This window comes from Orycteropus afer, unplaced genomic scaffold (assembly GCF_000298275.1).
Source record: "Orycteropus afer afer isolate SDZICR_OR568_19922 unplaced genomic scaffold, OryAfe1.0 scaffold00047, whole genome shotgun sequence".
Classification (NCBI taxonomy): domain Eukaryota; kingdom Metazoa; phylum Chordata; class Mammalia; order Tubulidentata; family Orycteropodidae; genus Orycteropus; species Orycteropus afer.
In genome coordinates this window covers 6,684,246-6,698,697 of record NW_006921634.1, presented here as the reverse complement: position 1 = coordinate 6,698,697, position 14,452 = coordinate 6,684,246, and the positions used below count along the sequence as shown (strand labels likewise).

The 14,452-nt window shown below is 36.7% G+C and overlaps 1 protein-coding gene across 1 annotated transcript in view; it reads left to right on the top strand.

The window, feature by feature from the left end:
• MRE11 (MRE11 homolog, double strand break repair nuclease) overlaps window positions 1-14,452 on the top strand; it is an 84,492-nt gene that overhangs the window by 11,288 nt on the left and 58,752 nt on the right. The window contains exons 4-9 of the mRNA XM_007938063.2: window positions 6,340-6,427; window positions 7,661-7,802; window positions 9,060-9,174; window positions 11,741-11,926; window positions 12,796-12,967; window positions 14,254-14,334. Coding sequence (XP_007936254.1) covers window positions 6,340-6,427; window positions 7,661-7,802; window positions 9,060-9,174; window positions 11,741-11,926; window positions 12,796-12,967; window positions 14,254-14,334 — 784 coding nt within the window. The remainder of the gene's footprint in view (window positions 1-6,339; window positions 6,428-7,660; window positions 7,803-9,059; window positions 9,175-11,740; window positions 11,927-12,795; window positions 12,968-14,253; window positions 14,335-14,452) is intronic.

The following is a 14,452-nucleotide window of genomic DNA, read 5'->3' as shown; positions in this document are numbered from 1 at the left end:
CCATCTATCTTGATCAATAGTGTGATTAAGTATGGAACTGGGTATAAAAGATTTTTATAATTTTTAAAGTATGTACTTGTTTTTAAGAATTCTTATCACTATCTCTACCATTCTTCTTTTCAAATCTAAAACTTGGGACATTTTTACTGTATTGTCTTCCATCTTTCATTTTATTTTCATCCTGTTTTTAAGCTGTCCCTCCCCCCCTCCAATAGACATACTTACTTAATACAATTTATTACCTTTTATCTAGATTAGTTTCCCTTTTTTCTAAAGTGTAGTTTTTAATAGTTATTTCATTGGATATCTGAGTGGCAAACTTAATTTTTGTTGTAAAACATCATTTTGCCTCTCCTCTTGAATGATAAGTTAGCTGGCTATAGAATTCTAAGTTGACAGTGGCTGGATATAAAGGAAATACCAGTTATAATTTATAATTTGTAGTAGCCACGTTGTTGCTTTTAAGAAGTCTGCTGTTAGCTTAGTTGCTAGAAAGCAGTATAACTAATTAAGGGCATGGATTCTGGAACAGAACTATCACATATTGTATAACTAAGTCACTTAACCTCTTTGCCTCAGTTTCTTCGTTTCTGAAACTGGAAAACAATAGTGTCTGTTACAGAATTATTGTAAGGATCGAGTTAACATACGAAAATTGCTTACAATAGTGACTGGCATAAACAAAACCAACCCCAAAACAAACCCACTGCTGAGTCGATTCCAACTCATAGTGACCCCCATTGGATTTCCAAGGCTATAAATTTATGGAAGTAGATTGCCTCATTTTCCTCCCAGGGAGCAGCTGGTGGGTTTGAATTGCCAACCTTTTTGTTAGCGGCCAAATGCCTTCCCTCTATGCCACAAGACCTCTTTATAAAGAAACCAGTGAAGTATTTATTAAGGTTTTTGTATTGTCTGTGGTCTTTCACAATTCTGTTTAATGCATTTAGTTCTGTTTATCCTGCTTAGACTTCATCTTGCATTGCAGTCTTGAGAATTATTTTTTTCAGTAATTCTGGGAAATTATCCATTGTTGTTATTGTTGTTATGTGCCGTCGAGTTGGACCTGACTCATAGCGACCCCTCCTTGGGTTTCCGAGGCAGTATCACCACGGAAATAGATTGCCCTATCTTCCTTCCAAGAAGTGGCTGGTGGGTTTGAACCGCCGTTCTTCTCGTTAGCAGTCAAGTGCCTTGGGCACTACGCTACTAACTGAAAGGCTAGTGGTTTGAAACCACCCAGTGGTTGCACCAGAAAAATACCTAGCAATCTATTCCTGTAAAAATTACATAAAAAATCCTATGGGTCAATTCTGCTCTGTCATATACTGACTTAACAGCACCTAACAACAACCACATATTTTCAAACATTATTTCCTATTCTTTTTCTCTTTCTGAAGGTCCTTTATATCTCTTACTCTCTTATGTTGTCCATAATTTATCTCTTTTTGCTGCATTCTGGATGATTTCTTCTTCTGGTTTACTAATTCATACAGAAAAATAGACAAAAATAGATAGGAACATTTTGGAAATGAAGACTACTGAAGAATGACCAGTTTAATTAGATATTATATTATAGTTATACAATAATAAAAGTGAGTATGACTCATGAATTGATAGGCACATAAGTAGAAGAAAATAGGAACTCTAGAAATAGCCTCAAATACATGTGAAAATTTAGTGTTTGGTGGGGTGACACCTGACATCTGGGGAAAAATAAGGATTATTCAATGAAAGTACTGGAAGAAATTATTAGATAATGAAAAATATAATCTGGATGTGGAAAGTATGGCACAAAACCCAGAATCCATGAAAGAAAAATTGATACATCGTCTACATAAAAATGTCTGTCTGGCAAAAGTCAACTGAAGCAAAGTCAGAAGTCATAGTTAAAGTAGGAAAAGTATTTGTAACTCATTGCAAATAATGGCCTAATTTTCCTAATAAGTAGAGTTCTTTCAAGTCAATTAAAAAAAAAAATCCACAAGTTAATAGGCAGTGGGTAAGGAATAGGGATATTATTCACAAAAGGAAATAAAATGTCTCTTAAAACATTAAAAATATTTAAAATAAAATCTCAATATTTGAAATCTTAAAAATATTAAGAAAGATACAAAATGAAGATATACTGAAATGCCATTTTTCCTCTGTCAAGTTGGCATAGATCAGTGATTCTCAATCATAGGTACACATAATAGATACCTAGAAATCTTAAAAAATACTGAAACAACAGGTAAATAACATGTGGAATATATATAAAATGGGATATTATTCAGTCATAAAGAGAAATGAAGTTCTGATATATGCTGTGATATGGATGAACCATGAAAACATGCTGAGTGAAATAAATCAGACACAAAAGGACAGATACTCTATGATCTCACTTACATGAAATATCTCGTGTAGGCCAATGCATAGAGACCAAAATTCATTATTGGTTACCTGGGAATGTTGGGAGGAGGAAATGGGGGCAGGGATTTTGTTTGGGTGATGAAAAAAATTTGGAAGTGGATAGTAGTGACTGTTAGAAACATGTAGTTAATGTCACTGAGTTGTACACATTAAAATTGTTTAAATATTTTGTTATATATATCTCACCACGATTTAAAAAAAAAAATACTAATGCCCAGTTTCTACTCCAAGCCAATTAACTTAAGAGTCTCTGGGAGTGTGGCCTAGGCAGATTCCCTTACAAATCAGATAAACCAGAATCCTCACAGAATTGTGAGGATTAAAGGACTAAGTATTGTCTAAGAAGTATCCAGAGCAATCCCTTACTCTCTTCCCCATTTGTATATTTTACTTACCATATGTATTTTCAGAATGACTGCTAACCAGAAGGTTAGCAGGGTTGACAACCAGTGACATAGATTACAAACTTAATAACATTGGATTGATGAGAATAGGAGTAAATTGTCCGTGTCATGCATTGCCATTGTATATATGTAAATTTATATAACCTTTATGGAGGGAAATTTGGCGGCAGTTATCAAAATAAAAAATGTGTGTACCCTTTCACTCAAAAATTCCTTTCTAGATATTTATTCTCCATATATATCTATATCTCTATATGTGTATCTCACAGGGGCATACTTACTTTTATACAAGGTGACTCACCGTATACCATTATAGTAAAGCAGAAGACTGCAAATAGTCTAAATGTTCATTGTAAAAGAACTACGTTAACCTATAGTAATCCATACAATGGAATGCTGTGCAGCTAGCCGACAAAACACCCAAGGAAGGTTTTTATGTACAGATATAGAATGATTTGTAAAAAGCAGGGTACAGAAATCTATATTAAGATATGTGTTGCTTAATACCAGTTCAGGCAATAGCCTACTGCAAATACATCTGTGGTCCTACAGGTTTTTTTTTAAATTGTGATTTGGGTGAAGATTTACAGAGCAAATTCACTTTCCATACAGCAGTTCACATATACTTTGTCTCATGTCATTGACCACAGTTTACCACAGTGCAATTTTTTTTTTTTTTTTAAAAAAGAATGGCTCTCCATTCCCCCTACCGGTTTTGAAGTATGAGTTGGAGACTCATTCACAAGTCTCCAGAGTGAATGAGCAGCAGGGCTCCAGGGTGCGTCCCAATCCCCAGACTGCTTCCTCCCACCTTCTCCTTCCCTTCCTCTTGGCTTTATACACCTACCCTGCACCCTTTCAGTCTGAGTGTCCTGTACTCACTGCAGCTCCTCTGCTTCTACTGTGGATGCTGGCAGTGCTAGCTGACCTGGGGTGCTCATGGGCTCCAGCAGCAGTGGCACATGATGAGGAAGCAGCTGTACCAACAGGGTGGCAGCAGCCAGCACCTACAGCCTGTTCCCTATCCAATGCCCACAACCACATCTCAGTGCCTCCCCTCCCCTATCCAGATCTGACTGCTGGTGTAGTCCCTGCCCGGTACAGGCACACACCCAGCAAGGTTGGCCTCCTGTGGGTACAGCTCAGCCTTTGTTTGGTAGGCTCCCATAAGGTTTTAGTATACTAAGTTTTATGAGGATTAACTGTAGATTATGTAAGGACTGCCTGTATATAATATGGTGTTCTGCCTGTACATGATATTTACACAACATCCAAATAACATAACATCCTACCTGTTTCACAGAGCGTATTGTGGATGTTAAGCAATGAATACGCATATCGTACTGCTGTTTGTGAAAAGAGAAAGAAAATATATTTATTTGCCTGTATAAGTACAAAATATCATTGGAAAGATACACTAGAAATCACGTTATTTGACTCTGGGGTAAAGAGCTGAATTTCGGGGGGCAGGGGTGGGTGGGAGATTTTGTATATACCTTTTGTCCGTTTGCATTTTGAAACATTCCAAAAACCAGACTCACTGCCATCAAGTCAATTCTGACTCATAATGAGCCCCTTTGGATTTCTGAGGTGGTAAATCTTTATGGAAGTAGATTGCCTGATTTTCCTTCTGCAGAGTGGCTGGTAGGTTTGAACTGCCAACCTTCTGGTTAGCAGTCATTATGAAAATACATATGGTAAATAAAATATACAAATGGGAGAAGAGAGTAAGGGATTGCTCTGGACACTTCTTGGATAATACTTAGTCCTTTAATCCTCACAATTTTGTGAGGATTCTGGTTTATGTGATTTGTAAGGGAATCTGGAACTCAGGTACATTGTATAATTTATTCAAGCTGCACAGGTAGTAAATGGTAGTACACATTTTGTTTCATGACACTGACTGCAATTCCCCACAATGTAACAGCTCTCTTCCCACTTCCTTCCTATAGTTACCTCTTCCCTATGTCCTTCTTTCCTATGCATTCCTGCTCCCTGCACCCCCCACCAGCTATCTCTCTGTACAAACACTGCCCTTCTGTTCTCCCATGATTGATAGCTCTAAGGAGTGTATCTACCTGATGTAAATGTTCAGCCTATATGCCTGTCTGTTGTTTGGCTAGAAGCCACAGGCGTGAGTTCAATTCTGACCTGAAAGGTAACTAGGAACCATAGTCTTGGGAGTTTCACCAGGCTCTATCAGACCAGCAAACCTGTTTGTTTTGTTTTGGTTTTTTATTTTTTTAGGATTTTGAGTTTAATTCTACATTGTTCTCCCACTCTATCCAGGATCTCCTGCACTGATCCTTTTCTGAGTGGTTGACAGTGGTAGCTGGGCACCGTCTAGTTCTGGTCTCATGGTCATGTAGGCTGAGGTTTGCATTGTCCACTAGTCCTGTTTCTATGCGTCTTTGGTTGTCTTCATTCTTCTTTGCTCTGAGTGAGGAGAGACCCATTGTTGTATCTAGATGGCCACTTGCAAGCTTTTAAGACCCCAGTAGCTATTCACCAAAGTAGGACATAGAATTGTGTTTTGTGTAGTATGTTATACCAGTTGAGCTTGATGTCCCCTGTAATCATGGTCCCGAGCCCACAGGTCCAACTACTTGCTCCTTCAGGGTGGGTGGCTGCGGCCAAGAAGTTATAACTTTGCCCCCTGTTAGCTCTATTATATATTTGGACATTCTTACAGTGCCAGAATTTTTAAGGTAGGTCTTTTGGATTGCAAAATACATGTTTTTCCCCCACACCCACATTACAAATAACAATCTTGCACAAAGATTTTTAAAATTTGGAAGGCCTACTAATTTTCCATTAGTCAGCTATACCACTCTTAAAGTTTCTAAGCACTTATTACTGGATATTTTCTTTAAAATGTAGCACTTGAAGAAATTTTCAAACTTGCATTGAAATGAATTATGATTTTATTTATTTACTTTTAATTATTTTTTTTGGTGAAAATATGTACAGAAAAACATACATTAATTCAATAATTTCTATATGTGCAATTCAGTGACATTGGTTACATTCATCAAATTGTGCCACCTTTCTTGATATCCTTTTCCAAATTGTTTCACCATCATCAACAGAAACTCACTGCCCCTCAGGCTTCTCATCTAACCTTTCGAGTTGCTGCTGTCAATATGATCTCATATAGATAATAATTTAAAAGAACCTGATGCTCATGGCAGACATTCTTTTCTAATTAAACTATTGTGTAGTTCAGTTTAAAGCTTAAAGATTTCCTTATACTTTAGTTTTGGGATGCTGTCATCCAACCTAAGTGGCTCTAGAAAGTCTGGATTCCATGATAATTTGAAATTTTGTTCCACATTTTCTCACCTATTGATCAGGACTTTTCCATAGAGTTTTTGATCACATCATTCTGTAATGGTAGCTAGGCACTGATTTATTTTTGTAAAGCTCTAGACTAGTGGTCATTTGTCAAGTGAGATCATCCTTTTTGCATATAACTGCATTAGTTTTTGGAGAGGATTTTAATTAACTTTTTTTTTTTTTTAAGGTTTCCATGGGTGAACTACCAAGATGGCAATCTCAACATTTCAATTCCAGTGTTTAGTATTCATGGCAACCATGATGATCCCACAGGGGTAACTATTGTGTTCTTGTAGTTGGTTGAAATTTCAGAAAGGACCAGTTTACTTTGTCTGTGAAAAGTATTCCTTCTCTTCTCAGCAATTTATAATTAACTTGACTTTTTAAAATAAATAGTTGTCATTCATTTAATCTTTTATAATGCTTTATTTATTTATTCTTTAATCTGGAATAAGAATTGGTATATGAGTCATGGTTTTGTTTCATTAGTGCTGTTAGTAATACACATGTAGGAGTAGGAATAACTTTTGTATCAAGCTTTACAGTTTACCAAGTGCTTTTGTTATTTGTTATCTCATTAAATCTCACCTGTAGGAAATAATTGTCTCGTTAATAATTTAAAATCTAGATAAGGTTGCCTTATTTCCTATTTGATACAAAAGTAAGATTTGTCGTTGTTCAAGGCTGTTGAGTTGATGTCACCTCATAACAACCCCATGTGACAGAGTGGAAGTGCTCCCTGTAGGGGTCTTGGGTTGTAGTCTTTTCTGGAGCAGATTGCCAGGTCTTTCTCCTGTGGGGAGCCACCGGGTGGATCACCAACCTTTTGGTTAGCAGCTGAACACTGATCCATTTAGCCACAAGTGCTCCTTGAGAGTAAAACTAAAGGTCCTAAACTCAAAATATCTTTTAGTCTTACCTATTATTTTATAAATGACTATTTAGTTAGTCTTTTTTCCCAAGACTTAAGAGGTCTGCTCTTAATGTTATGAACCAATTATGTCATGGCTTAATTTTGTTAATCCTGATATTTTGGGAGTTCTGGGTGGTACAGATGGCTAAGCCCTCAGTTACTAACTGAAAGGTTGGCAGTTCAAACCAATGCCGATATGGCTGGGAGGAAAGGTCTAACAGTGTGCTTCCAAAAGGTTACAGCTCTGAAAACCCTTTGAAGCATAGTTACACTTTGCAACGCATGGGGTTGCCATGATCAGATGATTAGAACAACTCAATAGCAACTGTTTGTTTGTTTGTTTGTTTTTGATGAAATGTTAAATTTACATTTAGCATGTGATTTCCAGTTGCATGGGTGATTTATTAGTTAGATTTAATATTAGAAAAAAGGTAGCAAATCCTTTTACTATTGTAATTTTATTTTGAGAATATACTACCCGAATTTTTGTTTCTGTAGCTAGTATATAGCATATGCTTTTAATAAAGAACAGCACTATATGCAGATAATTTATTTTTAGATACACCTTAATATTCTTTGAAATTTTTTTGCATAGGCAGATGCACTCTGTGCCCTGGATGTTTTAAGTTGTGCAGGATTGGTAAACCACTTTGGACGTTCAATGTCTGTGGAGAAGATAGAAATTAGTCCAGTTTTGCTTCAAAAAGGAAGTACAAAAATTGCATTATATGGCTTAGGTAAGATGTAATTTTATTATTTGTGTGCACATTACCATTTGTGAAATTGGTGAAGTGCTGTGGCCAGTGGAACAGATGGGTGAGGTGCAGTTCAGAGTGTTTAACTGGAGATGCATCATGGCATTCAAAGTCCAGGGCATTAAAAAGTTGGTTTAATTGGATGTTGAACCACTGAAAACTGACAAGATTTGAAGTTAGGCAGATGAAAACTTTGAGGGGAGAGAGAAGGCAATTTAGCCAGATGGCATAATATGCTTCAGATGCCTCAAGGAAGAGAAGGGTGTTTTGCAATCCTGAGAGGAAGTGATAGTGAGTAGAGAATAAGACAAGGAGCACAGCGACCGCTTTCTGCTCTGCAGCTCCTGGATATGAGCTGCACTGAACCTGGTAACCTCAGGGCTAGCCAGATTTCTCGGAAGGCCAGGTGGTAGAAACAACATTCAGAGAACAGACTGATGACATGTGGGAATTTACTGATTATAGAGAATCTTATGCAGAGTGAAAGGTTGGGATTGGAGTGGGGTGTGAAGATTATGGTCCAGTTTCAGTGGAGCTTCTACATTAAGACAGACCAGGTAAAAAGTCCTGATGATCTGCTTCTGAAAATTAGTGAAAACCTTATGGGGTACAGTGGTCCTATCGGGAACCAATTGTGGGAATGGTGCAGCTTAGGTAGCATTTCTTTCCATCGCATGTGTGGTCACCATGAGTTAGGGGCCAACTCAGTGGCAGCTAACAACAAGAAGAACAATAGAACAGAATGGGATGAGTTTGAGTGATAACAGATGGATGAAGAGATGTGAACATCGGGTGGTGACCGAGGCTTAATGGGATCTGTCCTGAGTGTGAAAGTAGGAGGAGCAACCATTTACTGGGGTTATGATACCTAACACTGTAATGGTGTAAATATATACCTAATTGTTTAAACAACTGTAAAATGAAATTCTGGAGATAACATTGTTTCCATTTGGAAAAAATGGAGCAGATCTCATTATTCCTTACTGATGATTGTAACATATGATAGAAGGTTTTAGCCACATGAATTTTTCTAGTACTTAGTAAGAGCCAACTAACAGCTGAGCGCTGTCATATAAGAACCTGGGACATCTCCATTTGTAAATAAAGATCCAGATTTCAAATGCATCTCTAATAGTAAAATGAAATAGTCTGATAAACACATAATTTAGAAGTCTAATATGTTCATTTTTCAAATCAAAATAAGGAAGCAGTTTTAAAATAATGTAATATCCATTTCAGGCTCTATTCCAGATGAAAGGCTCTATCGAATGTTCGTGAATAAAAATGTAACAATGTTGAGACCAAAAGAAGATGAGAACTCTTGGTTTAACTTATTTGTGATTCATCAGAACAGGTAAAAGTATTCTCTGAAAAATTTTGAGCCAAGTGTTGAAGTTCCCCAAACCTTGGGTTGTTCCCAAGAACAGCCTATTTCAAGTCATTTCCAGCTTATGTTGACCACATGTGTGTGAAGACTAGAACTGTGCTCCATAGGGTTTTGAATGGCTGATTTTTTTTTTTTTTTTTTTTTTCTGTGTGTGATTTGGGTGAAAATTTGCAGAGCAAATCTATTTTCCATACAGCAGTTCACATACACTTTGATAACACTGACTACAGTTTACCACAATGCAACACTCCCCTCCCACTTTCTCCTGTTACCTCTTCCCTGTGTCCATCCTTCCATGCGCTCCTGCCCCGTGAGCTATCTCCCTGTGCATAGACAGCCCTTCTTTCTCCTATGATTGTTCTCTCCAAGAAGTATATCTACCTCAGGTAGCTGTTCAACTCATATGCCTGTCCTTTGTTTGGCTGGAAACCACAAGTGTGGGTCAATTCCAGACCTGAAAGACAGCTAGGGGCCATAGTCTCAGTGGTTCCACCAGGCTCTATCAGACCAGCAAACCTGGTCCCCCTTTTTTTTTCCCAAATGCTTTTGAGTTTTGTTCCACATTGTTCTCTCTCTATATCCAGGGTCTCCTACATAGATTCCCCCTCCGAGTGGTTGACAGTAGTAGCTGGGTACCAACTAGTTCTTCTGGTCTCATAGTCGTATAAGCTGCAGATCAGATGATGCACCAGTTGCTAGGACTAATTGTTTCCATGAATCTTTGGTTTTCTTCATTCTTTGCTCTGGATGAGGAGAGACCCATCATTGCATCTAGATGGCCTCTTTTAGCTTTTAAGATCCCAGTCGCTACTCACCAAAGTAGGAGGTGGAACAATGTTTTGTGTAGTATGTCAATTGAGTTTGATGTCCCCTGTGACTATGGTCCCAAGTTGAATGGCTGAATTTTTGAAAGTAGTTCAGCAGGACTTTCTTTCAAGGTGCTTCTGGGTGGTGCTTCTGAGTGGACTTGAATTTCCAGCCTTTTGGTTAGTAGTTGAGTGCCCACCTGGGGACTTCATAAGCATGTGTGTGCAAGTGTGTGCATGCATGCACGCTTGTATTTGTTATTGTTGTTAGTTGCCATCAAACACATATAGTAGTATTGTAATGCTTGTAGTCCTTCACTAGAGCAGGGACTTTGTTCACTCTTGTGTCTAGAAGAGGGCTGGCATATAGCAAGTACTTGTTCAAACAGTGAGTGAATGAGTTCAGATTAAGTAAAAAATATGTTAACTTTTTCTTCCTCGTCTTCCTTCACCTTGGATTTTTCACACATCTTTGAATAATAAGTAGTCTATGTATAAGGAGCTCTGGTGCAATGGTTAAGGCATTCAGCTGCTGACCAAAATGTTGGTGGTTTGAACCCACTAGCTGCTCTGCAGATGAAAGATGCGGCAGTCTGCTTATGTAAAGATGTACAACCTTGGAAACCAGTGGGGCTGCTATGAGTTGGAATTAACTCGATGACAGTGAGTTTGGTTTTTAGTTTAATCTAGATATAAAACCAGAGTTTACAAATCACTTATTCATACAATTTTTTATTTACTATTAAAAATTCATATACAAGGTTGGTATTTTCACTCCAATTATTTTTATAATTAAAGAAACAGACAATATTGAAGAAATGATCATTTTTAGAGATTTGTTTTTATATCACTAAGTTTAGTCTTAGCTTACTTTCATTTTCTGTACTATTGATAGAACTTGTGCTTTTCTGACCTCACTAAAGAGGGTGTCATTCCTCTGTAGTGCTTTTCCTAATCCGCCTCTGAATGAAGAATTGACCACTTTCTCTTTTGGTGCTCCAAGTATAGCAATGCTTTTTTTTCTCTTAATTTTTACTGTGATTTGGGTGAAAGTTTATAGAGTACATTGATTTTCCATAGAAAGTTCATATATATTTTGTTTTATGACATTGACTGCAATTCCCCACAATGTAACAGCTCCCTTCCCACTTTCTCCCTATACTTACTTCTTCCCTGTGTCCTTCTTTCCTATGTATTTCCAGTCCCTAAGCTATCTCCCTGTGTAAACACTGCCCTTCTGTTCTCCTGTGATTGATCGCTCCAAGGAGTGTATCTATCTGATGTAAATGTTCACCCTGTATGCCTGGCTGTTGTTTGGCTGAAAGCACAGGAGTGAATTCAGTTCTACACCTGAAGGGTAACTAGGGGTCATAGTTTTGGGGGTCTCTCCAGGCTCTATCAGACCAGTAAACCTGGTCTGTTTTTATGATTTTGAGTTTTGTTCCACATTGTTCTCCCACTCTATCCAGGATCTCCTAGCAGGACGTTTTTGACGTCTAACATTTCTTCTCTTATCTGTGTCCTACAAGTTTATAACCTCTGAAAGGTGGGTGTTAGATACTATCTTTGCATTCCCAATCCCTTGCACAGTTCCTGGCACATAGAAGGGACATCGTAAATCTTTGGTGAATAAATAAATATAGAGCTGTGTAGACTTACTTCATATGAAATTTTCTATATCTTTGGGTATTTATATTGCCTTTTCTTTTTTTCCATTCTCGGTGTAGGAGTAAACATGGAAGCACTAACTTCATTCCAGAACAATTTTTGGATGACTTCATTGACCTTGTTATTTGGGGCCATGAACATGAGTGTAAAATAGCTCCAACCAAGAATGAACAACAGCTCTTTTATGTGTCACAGCCTGGAAGTTCTGTGGTTACTTCTCTTTCCCCAGGAGAAGCTGTAAAGAAGTGGGCACTTGTTATAAATTCCTTACCAACTTTTAAAAAAATTTGTGTTACCATAGTTTTCTAATCAGTCCATAGGTTCAAGTCACTGATGGTATTGTTATTTATTTATGAAGGTTGATCATCCTACTGTTTTACCAGATTTTAAGCCATGTGTATTGGTAATGCTTTTGCTACTTACTAGGCAAATTCAAGACTAACATTTTTGTTTATTAAATTTCAAGTTATAGTGTTGTAGATAAGGTTTACTAATTTTGCAAAGTCCATTTATAAACACATTCACCTAAAACAATTTAATTGCAACTTTTCTCATTATATATGCAATATTAAAGCATAACTCATTTAAAAAAACTTTTGAGGGGGAATTATGTAATAAAGTAGCTAACAGTGATTAAACTCAGTAATTAGAATGGGTTTTTCCATTTAAATCCCCTTAAGTTCCGATTGTAATGTTAATAATAATAGGTTTAAAGCATATGATAGTAGAATTTAAGTTCGTTGGCTTTTTCTTCATTGCTCCACTACTAATTTTATATATGTGTGTGTATAAGTATATACACAAAATTATACATATATCTGCAAAGAGTTCTATGTATATTATTATCATAGTCCTAATAACATTTTATTGTTATATGTTTCTTGATTTATTGGACTATATTTGTCCAGACAGGAAAAATCAAGTATAAGTAGATTTTATTCCACTTATGTTAAGCATTTTTCCCCACATGATATAACCTTAAGATTAAATTATCAGAAACGTTTATTTTTAAGGATATCATTTTATAAAGAAATGTTTTGTGAAAAGTAAGTTATAAATATGATAGTTGTGATTCACACAGTATGACTGGGCTTTCTTTTCCTTGTCTTATCAGACATGTTGGTTTGCTGCGTATTAAGGGGAGGAAAATGAACATGCACAAAATTCCTCTTCACACGGTGCGACAGTTTTTTATGGAAGATGTTGTTCTGGCTAATCATCCAGACCTTTTTAACCCAGATAATCCTAAAGTAATTCAAGCCATACAGAGCTTCTGTTTAGAGAAGGTAATTTATGTTACGTGCATATGAGTATCTTCTGAACTCTTTGAGCATAGGGCTTATATCTTTTCCTATCTTAGCATGTGACCTAGAACCTGACAAATGGTAAAACCAAAACCCACTGCCATCAAGTTGCTTCTGACTCATAGTGATCCTGTAGGACAGAATAGAACTGCCCCCATAGGATTTCCAAGGCTGTAAATCTTTAGGGAGGCAGATTGCCTCATCTTTCTCCCTGGGAGTGGCTGGTGAGTTCAAACTGCCGACCTTTAGATTAGCAGAAGAATGCTTTAATCACTCCACCACAGAGCTCCTAAATGGTAGGTACATGCAAGTTGAATTGAAAGAACTGACCTAGTAGATCTCATTCTTACAGATCTGTGCTGTGCAGTGTGATAGATACACTAACACATGTAGCTATTTTAATTTGACTTAATTAAAAATGTACTTCTTCACTTGTACTGGACACATTTTAAATGACCAGTAGACACATACAGCTTATGGCAACCATATTAAATCATACATAGAAAACATTTCCATCATCGCAAAAATAACTGTTTTATAGTATCATTCAAAGACAAGATTATAAAATCTGAGACTTGGAAGAGATCTAAGAAATCTAACATCTTACTAAATACTGGAATCTTTTTCACAAATACTTACTTAAATACTGATTAGATACCTTCAGATCCATTTTTATAGCTGAAAAACTCTAGTCAAATTTCTTTTGTTGGAGCTAAAATCTGGTTCTATGTAATTTGGTTCTGTTCTCAGGAACAATATTAAATTAAGTATTTTTATCTGAGACAGCTTCAGATATTTGAAAACAGTGGTTTTGTTTTCTTTTAACTTGAACTTCTGGGTAAATAATCTATGATCTTTTGTTCATATATCCCCAGATATTCTGCTCAGTCTTCTGGAAGTGTGACTGAAAAAATTACATTTATTTGGTTTTACGTTAAAATAAGAGAAGCCACATTGAAATGAGTTAAAATCTTTGTATAGAGTATTGTTTTAACTTCTTTTCTAAAAAGTTCGTTTTAGAAATTGAAAAATTATTGTATTAAGAACTTTGATGAAAAAGAAAGTCATTAAGGAATAATATGGTTGGGAATATTATAATTAAAGGAAAGTATGTTTTAAAAAGGTGTAACAAACTAGGAAATAAAGATGATCTTGTAGTTTTGGAAGATTCCTATAGCTCATAAGCAAAGGAATATGAGCTTCTATTCAGATAACACAAACTAAAGTTAGTATTTTGTTTTTTAATCTTTATATATTTGTGCTTTAAGATTGAAGAAATGCTTGACAATGCAGAACGGGAACGTCTGGGAAATTCACGGCAGCCAGAGAAGCCTCTTATACGACTGCGAGTAAGTCCTGTTTCTATAAACTAAACTCGGAAGGAAGGTTGGGCAATCCTACTTCCGTAGTGATACTGCCTCGGAAACCCAAGGAGGGGTCACTATGAGTCGGGGCTGACTCAATGGC